This window comes from Macaca nemestrina, chromosome 7, assembly GCF_043159975.1.
Source record: "Macaca nemestrina isolate mMacNem1 chromosome 7, mMacNem.hap1, whole genome shotgun sequence".
NCBI classification, from domain to species: domain Eukaryota; kingdom Metazoa; phylum Chordata; class Mammalia; order Primates; family Cercopithecidae; genus Macaca; species Macaca nemestrina.
This window is the reverse complement of record NC_092131.1, coordinates 88,324,096-88,347,320: the sequence shown is the minus strand read 5'-3', so window position 1 is coordinate 88,347,320 and position 23,225 is coordinate 88,324,096. Positions and strand designations below refer to the sequence as shown.

General features: G+C 40.4%; 1 protein-coding gene across 1 annotated transcript; it reads right to left on the bottom strand.

The window, feature by feature from the left end:
- Positions 1 to 1,814: 1,814 nt before the first annotated feature.
- LOC105499201 (tetratricopeptide repeat domain 5) lies at positions 1,815 to 22,174 on the bottom strand. Its single transcript, XM_011771712.3, has 10 exons — positions 21,866 to 22,174; positions 17,763 to 17,895; positions 16,563 to 16,774; positions 15,206 to 15,356; positions 14,709 to 14,800; positions 12,450 to 12,506; positions 11,765 to 11,911; positions 11,371 to 11,585; positions 7,375 to 7,519; positions 1,815 to 5,112 (listed from the first exon to the last, which is right to left on the bottom strand). The coding sequence occupies exons 1-10, from the start codon at positions 21,914 to 21,916 to the stop codon at positions 4,993 to 4,995; spliced, it is 1,323 nt and encodes a 440-aa protein (XP_011770014.1). The 5' UTR covers positions 21,917 to 22,174; the 3' UTR covers positions 1,815 to 4,992.
- Between the last annotated feature and the right edge of the window lie 1,051 nt (positions 22,175 to 23,225).

Here is a 23,225-nt window from a genome sequence, read left to right as displayed (position 1 = left end):
ACTCCTCATTTAGTACATTATCCAGTGGGCTCCATTTTGTTACAATCACTTATTTTCATGCTTATGTGCCAGATTTGGCCAGTGGGAGACCTCTAAAGCTCGTATTTTTACACAAGAAGTCCTAGGCTCAGCTTAGACAACTCCAGATGCCATGCTGATATTGGCAATTTCATCAAGGAATATGATTCCCTCTCATGGAACATGTTATGCAGACACCAAGAGTGTTCATACTTTATACCTTATGTGTTTCAAAATCCAACCTCATAACCACACCGCCAATGTTCCCTGCCTCTATCTCACATTCTCCTAATGCCTCCATGTCCTCAGATGCTAGCTGGCTGGCTAGCTGCCAACGTGCCTCCATGTGACTACTTCCCCACTTGCTATTTGAATCCTTAGGTGCTGGCTAATACACCACTAACACACATCTTCTCTGTTCACCTTTTCCCTCACTGCACTGCCTTCTAGGCTGTTCTAACCCTACTACTAAGGTAACCCAGCAACCAAGGCCAACTTCTGTGGCCAAAAGCAGATGGAAGGAAATCATAGGAAGAGAGAAAAGAAAGAGCAAGGGAAAGATACACATTTTCACTGCAAACAAAATTCTGGGATGACCATTTTTTCTTTCCTGTTGTACCCTAAGATTGTACAACTCAAGGGGAAGAACCGGGATTTAAAAAATTGATGGGTCTGATTGCAGTTAGTAAATGTAGAAATTAGAACGAAATTAGAATACCACTATTTGGCAACTACTACAGAAATAGTAAAATCACGTAGTCACAAAAAAAAGAGACAATGAAGACTTACTTACATAAAGAAAATGGTAAGAAGACTCAATATTATGAAGGATGCCTATTCTTCCTAAACCGATCTATAAATTCAATGCAATCCCAACTAAAGTCCCCAGGAATTTTTCACGAAAAGTTACAAGCTGATTTTAAAGTGTAAATGGGACACTTGTGAAGAACATAAAAAAACTTGTCTGATTAGATACTAACTTTTTTTTTTCTTTTTTTGAGACAGAGTTTCACTCTTTGTTGCCCACGCTGGAGTGCAATGGTGTGATCTCGGCTCACTGCAACCTCCGCCTCCTGGGTTCAAGCAATTCTCCTACCTCAGCCTCCTGAGTAGCTGGGATTACAGGCATGCACCGCCACACCAGGCTAATTTTGTGTTTTTAGTAGAGACGGGGTTTCTCCATGTTGGTCAGGCTGCTCTCAAACTTCCGACCTCAGGTGATCCACCTACCTCGGCCTCCCAAAGATACTGACTTCTTATAAAACGATAAGGCAATATAGTACTTGCATAAAAATAAACAGAGCAGAACAGATCAGAATAGAGGCCCAGGCATGGTGGTTCATGCCTGTAATCCCAACACTGTGGGAGGCTGAGGCTGGAAGATCAGCTGAGTTCAGGAGTTCCAGACTAGCCTGAGCAACATGGTGAGATCCTATCTCTACAAAAAATATCTTTTAAAAAAATTAGCCAGGGATAGTGGCACATGCCTGTAGTCCCAACAACTTGGGAGGCTGAGGTGAGAGGATTGCTTGAGCCTGGGAGGTCGAGGCGCAGTGAGCTATGATTGCGCCACTGCACTCCAGCCTGGGTGACAGTGAGACTCTGTCTCAAAAAAAAAAAAAAAAAAAAGAATAGAGAACTCAAGAAAGTTGGTTAAGACAGGTTGGGCTTTAAAGATCAGTGTTTGTGGGTAGGTGGAAGGATGGATGGATGGATGGATGGATGGATGGATGGATGGATGGATGGATGGATGGACAGAAAGAAAGGTAGGGAGAGAGAGAGATAGAAAGTTGGTTTAAGACAGACTGGGCCTTAAAGATCATTAGGGAAAGGATTGATTCTCTAATAAAAAGTGCTGGGCTATTTAATTACTCATTATGAAAAAAATTATATCCGTACATCATAACATAAAGTCATACTGTAAGAAAAGGACAAAATGATATAACTTCATAAAACAATAGAGGGAAAATGTCCTTATGACTTTAGGAGAGCTAAGAACCTCTTAAAACATAAAACGTATTACCATAAAAGATGAATAAATTCAATGACATTGAAATTAAGAACTTCTGTTCAGCAAAATACCCAATAGAATAAAAAACAAGATAAAACTGTATACAGCACATAAAATGACAAAAGATTAGTACAGGGAATATATAAATCAATTTGACATCCAATACAGAAGTGTGCAAAGACACAAATAGGCATTATACCGAGAGAAAATATTAGTGGCTTGTAAATATACGAAAAGATGCTCAAGCTCATTAATAATCAGAGAAATGCAAATGAAGGCCACAAGGAAATAATACTCAAATCTCCTGTATTTGCAATACCTAAAACATAAGATAATACCAAGCACAGAAGAGGATGGGGAGCATTGGGGTGACTCATCTATTGATAGTAGAGACATAAACTAATATAAACACTTTGGAATTGCTTAGTGCTTCTCAAAAAAGCTGAACATGTATATACTCTATGATCCAGCAATTCCATTCTATGTCAATACTCTTAAACAGTGGTTCTCAAATTTTCGTGTGCATCAGAATCACCTGGAGGGTTCGCTAAATACAGATTGCTGGGCTCTTCCCCCAGAGTTTTGAATTCAGTAAGTCTGGGTAGGGGGCTTGAGAATTTGCATTTCAAAGAAGTCCCAAGGGATGCTGACGCTGCTGTTCTGGGAACCACTCTTCAAGAACCATTGCTGTAGAAGAAACTGTTGCACTTACATATCAAGACATCTACAAGAATATTAATAATGTAGTGCTTTGATAGTAAAAAACGAAAAACTGGAAACCCAAATATCCTTTAACAATAGGATGAACAAATTATGGTATAATCATACAATGAGATATTATATAGCTGTGAAGACAAATGAGATCACGGAGAGGTACACAAGGGCTTCTAAGTTATCGATGATGTTCTAGTTTTTAAGGCAGGTGGATATTTTATGGGTATTCTAATTATTCCTGAAACCATATGTACAAATTTTGCATACTTACTTGTTTGTATGCACTGATTCTCTCTGGCTACCACTTACTGGCCATTTTTCTACTCTCTAGCCCTACACAGAACATGTCAACTCATCTCAGAACTTGAGTAAAACGGGAACAGTACTTGGGTCCCACATCTCTACTGCCTCAAATGCTTACACACACTACTATCCCCATCTTCCCTAGTTGCTTTCAGTCATTTCTCAAGATATTTTTATGCCCCACAAGCTCCTAATCACTCTTCTATGACTGTAGGCCTCAAAATGACACCCAAAACTAAATTAACACTCCATATGTGGTATAACAGACAGTACTTGTAATAAAAACTGTCTCTTGCTACAAGTTTTTTTGGTGCAGTTCAGTGTTTTTACAAACTATATCAGACTGGTTACTCATACCGACTTTAGCTTATCTACTAAAATTCTTAGTATACTATTTTCATACATGATGTTGAAGCTATACCTGAGAAAGTTAGCCTTTTTGAACCAAAAGAATGGACTGAAAATTTTATCTCATTAGACTCAGCCTTTATGACTTCTTAGATAGATAGATAGATAGATAGATAGATAGATAGATAGATAAACTTTTCTCATCAATGGGTTACTATCATCCATTCTCTGAGGAGGCCTCTGCATTCTTTATAAATTTAATGAGTCATCAATGATATTCAAGGTACTGATAAAGAACTGAACAGTACTGGACCAAGAACAAAGATCTGAGTCATTTCACTAGAAGTCTTCTGAATTCATCTGTATACATTTATGTATTATAGCCATTCAGTTATTTATTGTTGTTGTTTGAGACGGAGTCTTGCTCTGTCGCCCAGGCTGGGGTGCAGTGGCGTGATCTTGGCTCACTGCAACCTCCACCTCCCAGGTTCAAGCAATTCTCTGCCCCAGCCTCCCCAGTAGCTGTGATTACAGATGCCTGCCACCACGCCGGCTAATTTTTGTATTTTTAGTAGAGACAGAGTTTCACCATCTTGGCCAGGCTGGTCTTGAACTCCTGACCTCGTGATCCACCCACCTCGGACTCCCAAAGTGCTGGGATTACAGGCGTGAGCCACCGTACCCGGCTAATTCAATTGGTTATTAATCCTCACTCACATTTCTCCATTTTACCACAAGGATATTACGATAAACTGTTATAAAACATGTCACTAGACTCTAAAGAAACTGAATATCCATCTAACTCTCTCTGATCCTTCAGCCTAGTAACACTATTAGAACAGTATTGTTCTGTCATCTTGGACCACAGTGAAGACCATCCCTAGGGAATGACAGAATGGGAAAATGGAAGAAAGCTGGTCTCTAGCAACTTTGTGGAGTTGCCATTCCTGCCCTGGGCTGTCTATTGTCAGAATTCTTTTAACTGGGAGAGAAATAAACTACTTTGTATAAAGAAAAAAACGGGATTATTACTCCCATAAATTGAAGTGATCCTAAAACCAAGAATACAAGCCTAGGGAGAATAAAGCAGGCCAAACTACATGGTATTTTTTTCTTCCAAACAAATTTATTCTGTTCCAGCCCCAAAGAAGAGGAAGGACCTAAATTTTAAAAATAACAATAAAAATTGCTAAAAACAAAGCCATTATAAAATTAAGCCCCCTCCTTTAGCAATAAATACTGAACTGATATATACATATGAGGCTTAGGAAGGAGGCAACAACAGGAACCTTGGGGACTGTGTCCCATGGCAAGATCCCAAGACTTCTACCAATTCCATGCTCTTTGCTTAAAACATAGAGAGCAGTGGAAGAGACAGCAGAGATATGCCAGAAGAGTATGTGGCCCTGGAGAGAGCTGGAACATGATGAGGACAGAGGAGAGAGAAGAGATACGAAGTGTAATACAGGCAGGGAAAAGGAAAGTTCATTTAAAACATTCCTCCCATTCCTGCTGAATCACTGGATGTGGCTAGACCAACTGCACAGGGCCTTGTCCCCTCTCCTCCAGTCCCTGTTGAGCACACAAGTCAAAGAAGGTCATTCACACTGTGGTCGCGATGCCACTGTAGCAACAGCCTGGCTGCTGGATCCCTGAGGCTTCCCATTCACCACCAGCAGGAGGGGCGTCTCCACTCGAACACTGGAAAAGGAATAGTCCTAGAAAAGACAGACAAAGGTTCATTACAGATTCCAAGATGGAAAAAGCTCTAGCATGGGGATACACCACTTGCAATTTTCTGCACCACCTCCCCCATTGCATACCCCCTCTACTTTCATCTCACATCAGACAAAACTGAGCTAACAAAGGGGACGAAATTTTCCCAAAGTTTTCAGTCTTCAGAAGGAAAACATGGAGCATGTAAGGTCATGCAGTGCCACTACAAGAATAAGACAGCTCTTTGATTCAAAAAAGGCAAGTTCCTGGCATTGCCTAACAAAGAATGCAACCAGCTCGCACAGAATCTGCCTTTTCCCACGGTGTTTCCTGATAATTAACTAGATACACACAGCAGCCAGCCAGAGCCAGTGGGAATCCTGAGAAAATCTCAGTCCAAATTGTTTATAAGGTCCTAATTTAATCCACAAAATACAAATTAAAGTTACTTCTCTTTTTTATATCAAGAGGAGGAAATAGAATATGTAACAGAATGTAGCCGTTTTCCTAATCACAAAAAGGATATCAGCTCACTTTATCAGTTCAAGTGTATTTTAAGTTGTAAAACATGTTAAATAATCTTCCTCCAAAAAATATGGCAATGAGAGGCAGGCTCTTTTAAGTCCAAGTAAATTTAAAAGTTCTCATAAACCAATTTTTTTAAGTCTTCACAGAAATATCGATAAGTGACACCAAAAAATGGCAATTTAAACAAGAAATACAAATTAAAATAATATTCATGCTATATTTTTCATGTAAAATTAGGAAACAACTTTTCAAAGGTTTCCAACCAGAGTTGAGAAAAAAACTAGAGAAACACTTATTTACATCCCTGTTGGTAGTGACAACTAACTAGTACAATTTTCCAAAGAAATATTTGGCAATATGTATCAAAAGCATCTGAATTCTGCATACCCTTTGGACCCAGGACTCTGCATTAGAAATTCATTTAAGGAAATAATCACAGATACAAGCAAAGATATAAAAATCTTCACTGTGTTTCTAATTTTTTTTCTATTATAAAAGTACTAATCTAGATCTGAGGTCATCAAAGTCTTTCTGTAAAGGGCCAGATAGTAAATATTTTAGGCTTTGTAGGTCAAATGGTCTCTGTTACGGAACAAGTCACCTCTGACACCACAGTGCAAAAACAGCCACAGACAATAGTAAGCAAATGACTGTGGCTGTGTTCCAATAAAGCTTTATTTGTGGACACTGAAATCTGAATTTCCTGTAATTTTCACACATCACAAAATATTATGCTTCTGTCAATTTTTTCATTTAAGAACACAGAAACCATTCTCTTTTTCTTTTTCTTTTTTTTTTTTTTTTTTTTGAGGCAAAGACTTTCTCTATCACCCAGGCTGGCATGCAATGAGACAATGATGGCTTACTGTAGCCTCAAACTCCTGGGATAAAGTGGTTCTCTCACTTCAACCTCCTCAGTAGCTGGGACTACAGGCATGTGCTGCAATACCTGGCTAAGTTTTTAAACATCTTTTTGTAGACACAGGGTCTCACTATGTGTTGCCCAGGTTGGTCTTAAACTCCTGGGCTCAAGTGATCCTCCCACCTTGGCCTTCCAAAAGTGCTGGGATTTTAGGCATGAGCCACCATGCCCAGCCTAAAAACCATTCTTAATAAAAACAAGCAGTGAGCCAGATTTGGTCCATGGGCTTTGCCAACCCCTGATCTAAATGGTTAAACAGTGGTTAAATATCTACATTCATAAGGTTTTTGTAAGAATTGAATGGGACAAGGCAGGCAATAAAAACTCTTAGCACAGTGTCTGGCACTCAATTAAGTGTTAAATAAATGTTAACTATCATTACCATCTTCATCATCCCCTGTCTACTCAATGTGTGAAATATGTAAAAACATAGGAAACATTCACAAACATTTGCATATAATATCCCACTCATGATTTAAAATATAGATATAAATATACGTGTATATATTTATCAAAAGAAAAAAGACTTCAGGTATATACACCAAACTGTTAACAGTAACAGTTAAAAAGTAGTAACATCTGAGTGATAACACCTGAGTGATAATATTTCACTCCATTTTTTTATTTTTTTGCTTACCAGCTTACCTTTTTAGTAAAAAACTATATATAAAACATATACACACAAATATATATACACATAACCTACACACATACTCACATATAATTATTTCTATATCTTTTATAAAAGATATAGAAATAATTGGTTCTACTTTTAGAGCCTATGAGTTGGAAGAGAATCCTCGCCATCACTCACCTTTCCCTTGTGCTGAATTCGGTGAAGACGCAGGTTAGGCTCAGGGATGGCTACAGAGTCTCCAATGAGCACTCCCCAGCTCTGCACTATATTGTACACCATCACTGCATAGCAAGGTCCATCTGAATCTACCAGGCCAAATGTACTGCCAGGTAAAGATAGATTAGGAGAGAGGACAACAAAAAGGTATGCAGGTAGGAAAGAAGAGCAGAAAGAGTGGTTTAAAAATACTAGCAAAATACTGGACTTAAAGTCAGTGACAGGTAATTAAAATAAAATATAAAATTTAATTTAATTAAAGTTTAAAAATAAAATACTAACAAAATAAACAAATGCTTTTTCTCAGTTACTCAGAAAACCTATGAGAGGTACCATCCTCCACTTTGTACATCTGAGTCTTCATTTTTCTGAAACTCATCAATCTGTCACTTTGCTAAGAACTTAGGACAAAGCACACTGAAGCCATTCAACAAATATTAATGAAGAACTAGACCAAAATGTTACAATTGTAACATTATTCCTGATCTATCAATTTAACTATCATACTCTTTTTTGGTTTTTTGTTTGTTTGTTTGTTTTGAGATGGAGTCTTGCTCAGTCGCCCAGGCTGGAGTGCAGTGGCGCGATCTCGGCTCACTGCAAGCTCCGCCTCCCGGGTTCATGCCATTCTCCTGCCTCAGCCTCCCCAGTAGCTGGGACTATAGGCGCCCGCCACTACGCCCAGCTAGTTTTGTTTTGTTTTTTGGTTTTTTTTTTTTTGTATTTTTAGTAGAGACGGGGTTTCACTGTGTTAGCCAGGATGGTCTCAATCTCCTGACCTCATGATCCGCCCATCTCGGCCTGCCAAAGTGCTGGGATTACAGGCGTGAGCCACCGCGCCCAGCCAACTATCATGCTCTTAACCAAAGCCTCTAACCATCACTGTCTGTGTAGTTTAATTCCACAAACTTTCACCACACATTACATATGTGCCAAGCATTGTGTTTAGCAGTAAGATACCAATCCAGCTATGAATGACCTATAGTCTAGCAGGAGTCAAACAATGAAGTCATCACTTACAGTAAAGTGTGATGAGTGCTAGAATAGCTTTTCCCTTGTGCTGAATTCAGTGAAGCCACAGATTGGACTGTGGGAGCCCAGAGGAGAACTATCTAAATCAAAATTGGAAAGCAGGAAAGATTTCCTGGAAGAGGTGATGCTCGAAGTGAATCTTAAAGGGTAAAAAACCAGCTGGGTTAAAATAGAAAAATTAATCCTCAGTAAAAATTTTAAAAACCTCTGAGGGGACAGGAACAGAGATTGCCTTGGAGGGAACATGAGGGAACTTCCCAGAATGGTGGTAATGATCTCTGTTTGGGTTATACAGATATTTTCCATTTGTTAAAAGCTATGAAATGTACACTTAAAATTGCACATTTCATTGTATGTAAATTTTACATAAAAAGAAAAAACTGAAATACTGAACTCACTTAATGACTGCATGCTAAAGTATGTAAAGTATATTGATCTCTGCAATTTACTCTGACAGCAGGATAAACAGACCGATACGTAATAAGCTAAGTAAAATAAAATGTTAATGGAAGAATATAAGTGATTGAGAACACAAATGTTCAATGTAAAATTCTTTCAACTTAGCTGTATGTTTGAAAATTTTTGAAACAAAATGTTAGAGGCAGAAGAGGATGTTAGCCATGTCAAGAAGAAGCTAGAGATTATCCAGGCAGAGTAACTGTATGTAACACACAGAGGCATGAAAACAGCTGTTCTAAAACCAACAAAATTGTTCCGTGGTTGAAACAAAAGGCACAGGTGGGAAAGAGACAGAAGATAATGGAAAGAGAAGTAGGAAGCAAATCATGAAGGACTTTGTATGCTAAGCTAAGTAGTTCACACTTTATCCCAAAAGCTACATATAGTACCAGCAAGGAATCTTAAATAAGAAGTAGCAATGGTCAGATTTACATCTAAGAAACATTTCTCTGGCAGCACTGTGGAACACTGAAGGAAACCAGACAATTAGGGAGATCTATTTGGAGAAGTGATAAAGGGGTGAATTAAGGTGGTAAACACAGAGAAGTCAAGTCTATAGGACAAAAAAGGCAAATCTTTTTGGAGAATGGAGAAGCCTATTCTTCCAAAAGTCTTAATCAAGTGACTGAGAGGTAATACCATTCATTCACAAGGAATCCAGGGAGGAGAAACAGATTTACAGAGAAAGATTTAGGTGAGTAATACTGAAATACTGAGTTAGAGATTTCTTATTGGAACCCAGAGGCAGTTGGTTATAGGTATCCAACACTTGGAAATGAAGCTTGGGCTGGAGATACATCTGTGACATATAGGAGGCTGCCAAAGCCTTGGGTTTATACGACATCACAAGGCAAGATGATCTATAGACAGGATGGAGAAGAATCACACTCATGCCATCACGTGACACACCTGAATTCACAGGAAACATTGCAATCAAGCAAAGCACTCTCCTGATGAATCCAGTCAAAGCCTCGGAATCCTTCTACATAGTATGTCAGGCAACCACTGACAAGTGATCAAAGTTGGCAACTATAGGCCATCCTGGTATAAAGAGAAAAAAAGGAAAAAAACAAAAATAGAGTCCTGAGAATCTAAGATTTAAAAGCTGGGCAGAAAAAGAGAAACCAAGGAGTGGCAAAATATCTATTTGTTCTCAAGGTCTTCTAAAACCTACCTTTGTCTATATCCCTTTCGAATTCTTCTCAGCTCTAGGATTTGCTCTAGTTAACTAAACTGTTCTCAGCTACCTTTTTGCCCTTCAACTCATCAAACACACAAACCCCTAGAAAACGCCATGGAGAAAGCTGGGCCATATAATGGGAATTGTGAATATTTCCGTTTAGATGGAACAGAAGGCAACTGTGAAAGGCAATAGTTACAGATAAGTCAGAATGTTTTGGAACCACGCAATAGAAGTTGCTGAATCCAGTGCCTAGAAAGACAATGGTGATCCTAGGAAAATAATAATTTCAGTAGAAAAGAGAAAGGGGAAACCAGTCAACCAGGGATTAGGAAGTGAGTGAAGGACCAAGGAGTGGTGGCACTCACTAAACCCTAACTTTTCAAGATCCAAAAATTTTCTAAATAAATATTCTTAATTCATTTCCTCCGCTGCTAGCAGCACCTGGGTCCTTGACATTTCTTTTTTTTTTTTTTTTTTTTTTTTTTTTTTTTGAGACGGAGTCTCGCTCAGTCGCCCAGGCTGGAGTGCAGTGGCCAGATCTCAGCTCACTGCAAGCTCCGCCTCCCGGGTTCACGCCATTCTCCGGCCTCAGCCTCCCGAGTAGCTGGGACTATAGGCGCCCGCCACCTCGCCCGGCTAGTTGTCTTTTTTAGTAGAGACTGGGTTTCACCGTGTTAGCCAGGATGGTCTTGATCTCCTGACCTCGTGATCCGCCTGTCTCGGCCTCCCAAAGTGCTGGGATTACAGGCTTGAGCCACCGCGCCCGGCCTGACATTTCTTTTTTCTCACTCCCTATTACACATTTACTACACACTCAACAAGTATTTGTTGAATGACATCTAAGACAATCTCCCAACCAGACTTTAAATTATAACTCAAAGCTCACTTTTCAGAACTGCCTAAGTATACCTAAGTACAAACAGGACTAAGAATTTGTCCTCCTTCAACTTCTATGATCATGAAAATGCAAAGGGACAGAAGAATTTTGAGGTTTCTGTCTTATAAAAAAAAAGTCCTGCCAAATTTCAACTATGGATATAGGAACCCACATAGCACCAAACTCAAGGATAAAAAACGGGCAGTGACAGAATCTACAAAAGCCTCTGATCAAAAGATTGTTAAACATCACCTAGGCAATATCTGCCCATGGGACAGTCACAGAAGGAAATTAGAAGTCACAAATCTGTGACCACTGACAATCTCCTCAACGGCCAGGGAAAGAACAGGAAGTGACAGCAATTAGTTCAAAAGGGTAAAACGGGGGAAATCCAAGAGAAACTCACAAGGGGACTTTCTCTTCTGTGGTAAGGCTAAACACCACCTTTCCCAGGATGACGGCACCACTGTTCACCCCAGGCTGAAGCGTACTCAGTGGCTTGAGCTCCAGGGTCACTTTCTGCCCAGAGGCTGACTGGTAGTGCCCATCACCGCAAGGGCCTAGATGGGCTGGGCGCAAGCTTCCCAGCATGCTCTGCAGCTTTTTGGTCTTCACCTTTCCCTACAAAGAAGAGGAAATAGGTAAGAAGCTGGAAACTAGTCGCCTTCCTTGAGACTCTAATCCTTCCCTCCCACCCACTTCTATAGGGTCACGACCTCCTAAACCTATTTATTCTTATTTTATTGACCCACAGCAAAAAAAAAAAAAAAAGTAGAATTCAGCCCTTTAGACATGTTTACCTTACTCTCAAGGAGGCTGGTTAATCTATCCAGGAATTCCAGAAGTTGTTGCTCTCGTTGCCGGGGCTCTGGCCAGGCAGGGTCCAGGGCAGCAGCCCGAGAGAAGCCCTCCAGGGCCTCCCCATAGCTCTCTTCGTATTTATGCAACTGTACAAGAAGTATATCCCAATTAGAAGTATATCCAAACAAACTATCCCGAGGGAATAATGGCACCATGGACTAGGAATCTAGAGAAATAAACTGTTTTCCTTCCTGGTTATTTTCCTGTACTATAATAAACAGCCTCAAGAGCTGGTAACACCTTATATCCTTCTTCCTAGCCAAGATGATCACAATCCCAAAGATGGAATCATTTTAAAGAAGCTAATTTCCAAACTCTAAAATAGTTAAGTTGTATACCTTGGGTCACTTGACCTTTATATTTACTTAACATTTCAGAAGTCTTCTGAAAGATGCCCCCATTGTCTACATATTCTTCTACCTCCTCAGCCCCTTCTCCTTTCCCTCCAGTGACTACACCAGATACTGAAGCCAAACCGAGCTAGCTGTTTATAGAACAGCACGGCTTTCCTCTCGCAGTCTGTACCCAGTCTGTGTCCCTATGCACACTCCGTTATCCTCACAAGCTAAGACCTAGGTGTCTTATTTATTTGACCCTCAGATGACTATACCCCAAAGGTCTTACCGTCGCCCTGTTCAAATGAAGGTCAGGATTGCTAGAAGCTTTTCTGTCAACCTTCTCCTATAATGGGATAAAAAGATTATCAGGGGATCCTGTCTCAATGTTAAGGACTAACATGCCCAACATGTCCTACACCTCCTCTTCCTAGAGAAATGGAAGTTTCTTCCTTGCCAAAATGTAATCTATACCACAGAAGCAGTTACTGTATAACAAGTGTGGGTATCTTAGTCCCTAAAACCTTAGGGATATAAGTGTTTTTGTATGTGTAAGACTTTAAAATATTATTGTAATTTATCCATGTAGCATTGCAAAGATAGAATAAATCTTTATATAAATGAAACATGTGGCCCGGGCACAGTGGCTCACGCCTGTAATCCCAGCACTTTGGAAAGCCGAGGTGGGTAGATCACGAGGTCAAGAGATTGAGACCATCCTGGCCAACATGGTGAAACCCTGTCTCTACTAAAAATACAAAAATTAGCTGGGCATGGTGGCGCACGCATGTAATACCAGCTACTCAAGAGGCTGAGGCAGGAGAATCACTTGAACCTGGGAGACAGAGGTTGCAGTGAGCCAAGATCGTGCCACTGCACTCCAGCCTGGGTGGCAGAGTGAGACTCCTTCTCAACAACAACAAAAAAAGATTAAAAAGCGACTATTTAGCAGAAGCCAAATATAAAATGTTGAAGGAATACACCATACTACTCTTTAAAATGTAAACATTCACCGAATTAAGAAATCAGAGTAAAATATAATTGCTCTAAAAGTTCCATGATTGAAAAAAGGCAGTTTAAAGTTAGAGTTGCGGGGAGAGTGGCAGGAGTGGGAGAAAAACAAATTTAAAAGGGCAGTCCCTGAATTGCAAACATGAACATACAGTAGCTGTGTTCTTTATTCTACCACATGGAGCAGAGTAAGTAATGATAAGTTAAAAAGCAATTCTCTGTATCAAGAGAAGCAAAAGAAGAAAGGTAAATATGAGAGCTAAATAAAAAGTGCTCAGCCGGGCGCGGTGGCTCACGCCTGTAATCCCAGCACTTTGGGAGGCCGAGGCGGGCGGATCACAAGGTCAGGAGATCGAGACCACGGTGAAACCCCGTCTCTACTAAAAATACAAAAAATTAGCCGGGCGCGGTTGTGGGCACCTGTAGTCCCAGCTACTCGGGAGGCTGAGGCAGGAGAATGGCGTGAACCCGGGAGGCGGAGCTTGCAGTGAGCTGAGATCCGGCCACTGCACTCCAGCCTGGGCGACAGAGCGAGACTCCGTCTCAAAAAAAAAAAAAAAAAAAAAAAAAAAAAAAAGTGCTCAGAGGACCAATGTGAAGTCAGAAGCCAATTCTAATAATGAGAAAAAAGGCACTCAAAGTCTGAGGGAAAGCCCTATGCAAATGCCTATCAATACAAAAATGCTTGAAAACCTAAACAAATTTCTTGAAAACCTAAATAATCTAATTCACTTAATTCCTAGGAAATGACACAGAACAAGCTACACATTGTTTTCTCTTTCAGCCCATGGGAAATCCAGAGCCATATTATCTAACGGTTAATTTGGGAATAGCACTTAATTTACACTGAAGTATAAGTTTTTCATTGTTCTTTAAAATGAATGTGACCAGGCGCGGTGGCTCAAGCCTGTAATCCCAGCACTTTGGGAGGCCGAGACGGGCGGATCACGCGGTCAGGAGATCGAGACCATCCTGGCTAACACGGTGAAACCCCGTCTCTACTAAAAAATACAAAAAAACTAGCCGGGTGAGGTGGCGGGCGCCTGTAGTCCCAGCTACTCGGGAGGCTAAGGCAGGAGAATGGCGTGAACCTGGGAAGCGGAGCTTGCAGTGAGCTGAGATCCAGCCACTGCACTCCAGCCTGGGCGACAGAGTGAGACTCCGTTTCAAAAAAGAAAAAAAAAAAAAAGAATGTACAAAAATATTAATAAGCATTATTTTAATAACTTTCTTCTCATTAAGAAAGATGAACACGTTGAGGCAGCTCTGTGATTTGGTTATGTATGTGTGTAAGAAACCCAGACAGGTTAAGGAGCTATCCAGCATCAACGCACCACAATGCAAGTGGTTCCTCACACTCACGTTATAAGAAGTCAGTCATCTCTGCAGACACATCTTTGCAAAATCACACAAATGAGATGCCAGCAAACACTGCCACTGCCTGTGATGCTTGCTAAAAGGGCCACAGAGAAGACTGAACAACGCTTTTGCTTCTGTTGTTGCCTATTCATCTGGCCTGGTGACCATAAGTACTTACTGCTTGGGCATAGGCACTGAGGGCTTGCTGGGAGATCTTTGGGTTCTGGCCAGTAGAGAAGTAAAGGGAAAGATATGAATTCCCAAGGATATCTGAAAGAGAAACACAGTGACGAATCATCTCAGAGTCCAAGTTCAAGATATGACTTATTTTGATCATTCTTGAAAGTATATTTGAGAGGTCCCACATGAAACCCAAATCAAGAACGACACGATACTTAGTATACCCAAAATTCCCCTACAATAGAGCAACAAGGTCCCCAAACTGAAATTTGAACAGACCGTACAAAAGCCCTGCCTTGCTTATGTGAAAACTAGGATCAAAAGGTCGAAGAGTTCCTAGAAAAGCAGTTCACCAAAATGTCTTTCGTGTGTCTTCAAAACAAAGATGCCCTGGCTTAAACCTCAGAGGCAGACTCAAAAGATGGACTGCAAATGTTGTTCTGATTGAAAACATCTGCTCTAGAACCCTGTTGGATATCTTTTGAGAGCACTCACACCAGGAGCGGCCATCATGGACATCCATCTGAACAGCCAGCTTAGCCTGTCGGACACTGTCCATGACATGGTGAGAATGTTCATCTTCAGTGCCAGTCCGCAGCTGGCGAAGCACCATTGACAGGTTTTGCAAGGAGACTTTGTTCCTGCACTGCAAATAGAAAAGGCACATACTCAATCTTCCCGATTCTACCTCCCCTTCCCAGATGTATTCTGAATTCAATCTTCTAAATCTAATTTTTTACTTTTTCAAATTTTTTGTTTTGTTTTGGTTTGGTTTGGTTTGAGGTAGAGTCTTGCTCTGTCGCCCAGGCTGAAGTGCAATGGCGCAATCTCAGCTCACTGCAACCTTTGCCTCCCGAGTTCAAGTTATTCTCCTGCCTCAGCTTCCCAAGTAGCTGGGACTACAGGTATTTACCACCATGCCCGGCTAATTTTGGTATTTTTAGTAGAGACAGGGTTTCACCATGTTGGCCAGGCTGGTCTCGAACTCCTGACCCCAAGTGATCTGCCCACCTCAGCCTCCCAAAGTGCTAAGATTACGGAAGCGGGTGAGCCACCGCACCTGGCCATATTTTTCTTTTTGAGATAGGGTCTCACTCTGTCACCCAGGATGGAGTGCAGTGGCACGATCTTGGCTCACAGCAACCTCCACCTCCTGGGTTCAAGTGATTCCTGTGCCTCAGCCTCCTGAGTAACTGGGATTATAGGCACGTGCAACCATGCCCAGGTAATTTTTGTGTATTTGGTAGAGGTGGCGTTTCATCATGTTGGCCAGGCTAGTCTCAAACTCGTGACCTCAAACGATCTGCCCACCTCGGCCTCCCAAAGTGCTGGGATTACAGGCATGATGGTCACCACATCTGGCATATATATATATATGTATATATATATTTTATTATTACTATTATTATTATTTTTTTTTTTTTTTTAGAGACAAGGTCTCACCATGTTGCCTAGGCTGGTCTCAAAATCCTGAGCTCCAGTGATCCTCCTGCCTCAGCCTCTCAAAGTGCTAGGATTACAAGTATAAGCTACCACACCCAGGCTTAATTTTTTCATCTAAATTCTTGCTGCCATCTGTATCTTCAACCCCCATCTACAAGGATCAGCTTAGTTGCTAACTTTTCTTCACTTCCTTTCTCCCCCTGAACCTGATCCCATCATCATCTTCCTTTCCCAGGACCCTGCCTCTATTTTCCTCATTCAGGTCTGCTCTCCGACCTTTCCTCCCTCCAGATTCCGTCCTAGTTCAATTTCAGTTCTACTCTGGTATTAATGTCCTAGGAAAACTCATAGAACCAAAGAAATTCATCCTTCCCATCTGTGCTTTCCAAAAGGATAGGGGGCAGCTCACATGGGTAAGGGCTCCTGAGAAGCAGGTGTGGGCAGCTGCAACATCCCCTTTTTTCCAGTACACCTCACCCAGCTGGTTCCAGGCTTCCACCAGCTTGGGCTCCAGCTTCACAGCCTTTGACAGAAGCTCCTCAGCCTTAGGGCTATAGTCAGGAGTCACATTTAGTGCTTTCCCGGTTAGCATCAGAACTTGCGCCTTGCCCTGGACAGAACCTAAGAGGAAGAAAAAAAGATAAAGTGGGAAAAAAACAAGCAATCTTACAGTTAAAGACCAGGGCACTTTCTCTCAAAAAATAACTCCATGTCAGTTTTAGGAATAAAAATAGTTGAGGAAAATATTTATCAACAAACCATTTATTGAAAGCTCACCATAAGCAGAGTGCTATATTAGCTAATTGGGCAACAAAGAAAGCACTATTTCTAGAGCTTCTGCCATCTGTTTTTTGGGCCCCTATCTACAAGGATCAGCTCGGTTGCTAATTTTCCTAGAGCGATTTACAATCTAGGTGAAGACAAAGCATAAACATGGAAAATTAAAACCACGAAAAAGAGCATACAGCATTAGCCCAGTGAATGGGCTTTAACAAGTCAAGAGGAGTCAGGACAAATAGCTATCATTAAAACAAAAGACAGAGAGAAAGAAAAGACCCTCCAGATTAGAAAATGACATAAACAAAGACACAGAATCAAAAGTACATGTGGCCATGTTCAAGGGAGAATAAATGGTTCAACCTGGATGAAACAGAAAGTTCCTCTACAAGTAATTAGTCAGCGATCAGGTTAGAAAACAGAGTAAAACAATGGACACTTAAATACCAGGTTAAGGGGTTTAGACTTCAGCGAGTCAAAAGGCAGACAAGAGGATCAGGTTAAATGCATGAAGTAATGATTTAGGAAGATGACCATGGCCATCGTGTTATATAAGTGGATTTGAAAGTAAAAGAAATTAGAGGCAGAAAGTCAAATTACTGCAATAGTTCCAGTAAGTATGCTCTTTCATTTCATGCCATTTGCTATAATCAAATTTTAGAAAAAGTAGCTTAGGGAATGAAAGGTTGCACAGGGGCCCTGAGAAGTAATATTACATTGTACTACCCTATAGCAGTAACAGATAGGATACCAAAGAGTCTACGAGGAAGGAGTAAAGGTCGATCACATTTCACTGAAGGATGGGGGGTTGCACAGTCTCTAGGGCTCATACCCACTACTTCTTCCATCTGCTGTAGGGTCTTCTCCATCTCCTTCCGCACATCCTGTTGCTTCCTCCCAGCATCCTCAACACTATGTGTCTCAAAATAGCAGTCTCGAAATGAATAGAGCTGATCCACTAGTTCCTAAAAAGTATGACAATGGAACCATTAAGTGGAGAGAGCACTGGACAGGGAAACTTGAAATTGGCTAGCCATACCGTCTCTTGCTCTAGAAAGACCAATTCTCTTATCTCACCTAGGAATGGCACAATAGGCAAGAGGACAGGTTTACTAAAATGCCACAAATCATGAGGAAAAGCAGCCAGTACCCCAGGCCAGCTCTCATGGTCCCATGTTGTCCCATGCCAGTGTCTGTACTGTGATGACCGTTTTCTCTCCCTGCCCCAGCAGGGCTTCTAATATGACTAAACACTTCACATACCACAGTCATGAGGAGGGAAACACTGCAACTTAAGATAAACCAAAAGTTAGTAAGATCATTCTATATGGTCCTGGTCCTCAAAGAATAACACTTTGAAATTTACCCTTAAAGTTGGACTTCTCAACTAAAACCATTTTATTGCTGATTTTTCATATGCTGATATCTGAAAATACAATACAACCTTTGTGAATATAATAAACATGTTAGAGAGTCATTGTTTTCTACCACAAACATACCAATTTGAACTTGGTAACTTTGGTATTTTTGCAGCATTTTGTTATTTTTAAATGCTTATTGTGGTTTTGTTTAGTTCAATTTTTTGTCAAGTCATCTTCTAGGTGTCTTGGATTTTTTACAAGTAAATATTCTCTTTCCTCTTAAATGCCTCTGAGTCTTCCTGTCAGATAAGGCAAAGCTTTTCCACTACAGGTCAAGCATCCCTAATCCAAAAATCTGAAATCCTCCAAAATCCGAAACTTTTGAAATGCTGACACCACAAGTAGAATATTCCACACCTGACACACAGTCAAAATGCAGTCAAAGCATTGTTTCAGGCACAAAATTACTAAAAATATTGTATCAAACTACTTTCAGCCTATGTGTATAAAGTGTAAATGAAACAATTTTTTTTTTCTTTTTTAAAAGACAGGGTCACCAGGCACGGTGGTTCACGCCTGTAATCCCAGCACTTTGGTAGGCCCAGGCGGACGGATCACGAAGAGATCGAAACCATCCTGGTCAACATGGTGAAACCCAGTCTCTACTAAAAATGCAAAAATTAGCCAGGCATGGTGGTGCACACCTGTAGTCCCACCTACTTGGGAGGCTAAGGCAGGAGAATTGCTTGAATCTGGGAGACAGAGGCTGCAGTGAGCCGAGATCGCGCCACTGCACTCCAGCCTGGCAACAGAGTCTCAAAAAAAAAAAAAAAAAAAAAAAAAAGGAAAGACAGCCTCGTAGGCTACCCAGGCTGGTCTCAAACTCCTGATTTCAAGCAATCCCCCCACCTCAGCCTTCCAAAATGCTAGAACTACAGGCATAAGTCACCAAGTTTCATATTTAGATTTGGGTCCCATCCCCAAGTTATCTCATTATGTATATGCAGATATTCCAAAATGCAAAAAGATCTGAAATCCAAAAAACTTCTAGTCCTAAGTATTTTGGACAAGAGATACCCTATTCTTTCCTGAAACTGAACAGATAGCAGCAGAAATATATAATCACTTCCCATCGAGTCTAATCAACGGTCTTCACAACATATCCTGAATTCACCCACCTGACTCCGTCCCACTATGACCACTCCTGGATTACATCAGCTTCATTACTTGCCCAGAATGCAAGAGCTTCTTAACCAGTCATCTTGTTTCTGTTCTCATTCTCCTCACTGTAGTGGGAGTAATCTTATAAAAAATGTACATCATATCACAAACCTTCAAATAGTTTCCCATTGCAGACAGAATAAAATCCAAGTCCTTATCATGGCCTAGAAGACTGTATGAGCTGAACTACCACCACCCATCCTGACACAAACTTCACTTCTCAGCACTCTCTCTCCTACGATACTCAAGCCAGAGTGGCCTTCATGCAGTTTCTCAAACCCATCAAGCTCAGCCCACCCGGAAGCCCTTACACATGCTTTTCCTTATGCCTGGACACTTTCTCCAGATCTCTGCATAACTTATTCCTCATCATCATTTAGATCTTAGATCAAATATCAATTCCAGAGAGGTTTTCCCTAATTACTCAAACCAAATGAATATCTTCCTTCTCTCGTCTACTGTTAAATCATACTCTTATTTTCTTCATACTTATTTAAAATCATGTGGCCTATCATTAATTGTCTATTGTCTGCCTCCATCACTGAAATGTAACCTCCAGGATGGAAAGGACTTTATTCTGTTTTGTTTCGAGCTACACCTGAGCACCAGAACAGGACTTGGGATATAATAGGCTCTCATTCACTATACTTGATTGAATTAACTAACTAACTACCCCTGTTCTAACAAATACATATGTGCTATACTTAATTTAAAATCCTATCCAGAATGAAGAGAACAGACTAGCACCCTCTGCAGTAATGCTTTTCAAATTTTATTGTATTATATCCAAGACCCAGCCTGCAGAGACTCTGATTTTAACAGTTTAGCAGAACTCAAAATTCTACATTTTTAACAGGCACCCCAGATGATTGTAATGAAACTGTAAAACACACTTTGAGAAATATCCTTTTATACATTCCTTTTACACTAAAATGTCTATAACAATGAAATCAAAGTTTACCACCATCTCCATGAACAGCAACACCATTATCTAATCCTTTTCCTCTTCTCTACTTCACTCCTTTATTCCATTCCTGCACCGACCCCACCCCAACATAACTGAAGTATCCTCTCCCAAGCTGTTTAGGACATTTACCACAAATGAACCTAGGAAAAGACAATTCTCATAAAAAATTACAACCAATTTCCTTTTGTCCTGAAATCAACATGGCTGCAAATTAAGAGTTTTAGAGGGGGGCTTAATGATTGGTTTTAGTTGTTAAAGCAAACATTCAAGAACTTGTTTGGTTTTATTGTTTGGTTTTGTTTTCCTCTGGACTGAACGTTTTTAGAAACTTATTTTCTCATGGCAAAATCAATACATGTAAGTTGTTAAAATTCAAATAGATACATGTAAAAAACAGAAAGTAAAAAATTCCCCCAAACAACCTCAGTGATAACCACTGATTTGCATACCTTTTCAGATTCTTTTCTGTACCTATACAAACGTATATACACCACTAATGTTTCTAATATAGAACCAGAATTGATTCTCTGATTTCAGTCAGTCACAATTAGGGAATAAAATGAAGTTAATCCAAATCAGTTGGAACACTAAAAAGTGTTAGTTACTATTTTAATCTACTCAAGAACAAAGAAATTTCACCAATATTTAAATTTGTGCGTTAAACACCTTTAGGCGAGTTACAAGCCTGTCATAGTTCTAATATTTAAGTTACAGGCTGTCTTAGAACGAAGAACTGAGTTCCTGAGGTTTAAGGAAAATCGTGGGTCCTTAAAGGCAAAGAGCCAAGCAATTAGTTAACGCCTCCCTACCAAGCCCAAAAGCCTAGTCTTACTCAGAAGCACAGTCATCTGTCGACTACGTGGAGTCTGGACCCCTCTGCATCAGACCCCAAAGTGGAACTACACATGTTGAAAGAAATCAAAACTGAAATCCTAAGGGGAGTAACCAGGACACTTGCAGTGCAGGTCATCAGTGTGATTGTTGCCAAATTCAAAGCAGAAAGATGTTAAATGGCTTTTGTAGGGATCAAAACAACATGTGATAATAGTTTATGCAGATCTGCCATACACATGTATATGCTATTCGTTATGGATGAATCGAGAAAACAACGTCCTCTCTAAAAATGTACATGAATAGTTAGGAGCAACAAATCCTCTTCCATACAGGACTGAAATTAACCGCAGTCAGGTAGACAGCAGGAGGTTCCAACACACTGGGAGGCTCCCTCGCTGCCTGCGGCTGCACCCTCGAGGGTTGTTATAGTAACCGCACAGACGCAAGCAGCTTCGCGTGTGTGCCGGGGAATTCGCGGGCACTACATAAACTGGACTCCCTGCTTCATTCGGAGTAACAAAAACACATACAGATTTTAATCTAAGGCCCCACCTGCAATTTCTGCAAGATCGGCTTGACTTCTTCCTCTTCATCAGCCATCATCTCCCGGCCACTCCACCCCCAACTTTATAACCACAGAGACGCACGCCCTCTCTCATCGCGGAACCACAGCGACACCTGGCGCTCTGGAGGCTTTTCTGCCCACGAAGGGCTTTGCTTCAAACCAACTTAACTATTTCCTACAGCACATAGATGCTCTGCAATCACTTTTGAGTTCATAAACTTGTTTCTTTCCCAGATCCTGGAAACAAAATGTCCTCAGCTTAATTTCTATATTCTTGTTTCATATCTTCCTACTTATTTATACTAAGATTATAATACTCCATGAAGAAGAGAGTTTAAGAAGTGCACACCTGTGTTGTTTGAAATTTTTAAAGGCATGTAGTACAATGGCTACTTTACTCAATCTTTTCCAAACTTTGCAATAACTTTCTATGTATGATTAATTTTATCATTTTAATGCACTATCCTAATAAATACTACACTTGGGATGGCTCATAAAAACCACCATGCTGTACACTAATAATGCCTCCATATTTATAGACAACATCCAGAAGGATATATAAGAAACAATGTCTGCAGAGGGAAACAGAAACTGGGGAGCTGTGGGTAAGCGAAGAAAATTTTCACTGCCTGCGCTTTTGAATTTTCTTGCCATCTATATGTATCACCTATTCAAATATAAACATAATTTTTAAATAAAAAATTATTTGCTTCTACATAGTCTCTGGAAAGACACAAGACACTGGCAACACTATTGCTTACAAAGAGCAGAAGTGAGCGGCTGGAGCAAAAATGAGTGACTAGGGATAGACTTTTCACTCTATACCTTTTTTGTAACTTTCAAGTTTGTACCTTGTGAATATATTAAACTTGTGAATAAATCTTTTAAAGTGTCATGTAATATTCCTGACAGTTTTGCTTTACTTTTTTAGTTTTAATTACAGCTTCAAGTTGATTCTGTGAACCTAACAAAGAAGCAAAACGTTCAAGGCAGAAATCATGAATATACATAAAATCATTTCCTCAAATCATTTTCCAACATAAAGGAAATAGTTTGTATTGTAACCTATAAAATCTATGTCATTAGCTATAAAATAGGGAGGGATGTTTTAAAACTTTTTTTTTGAGACACAGTGAGAAAAAAGTCTCACTGTGTAGCCCAGGCTGGAGGGCAATGGCACGATCTCGGTTCACTGCAACCTCTGCCTCCGAGTTCAAGCGATTCTCCTGCCTCAGCCTCCAGAGTAGCTGGGACTACAGTGGGACTACAGGCACATGCCACCACGCCTGGCTAATTTTTTGTGTGTATTTTTAGTAGAGATGGGGTTTCACCGTGTTAGCCAGGATG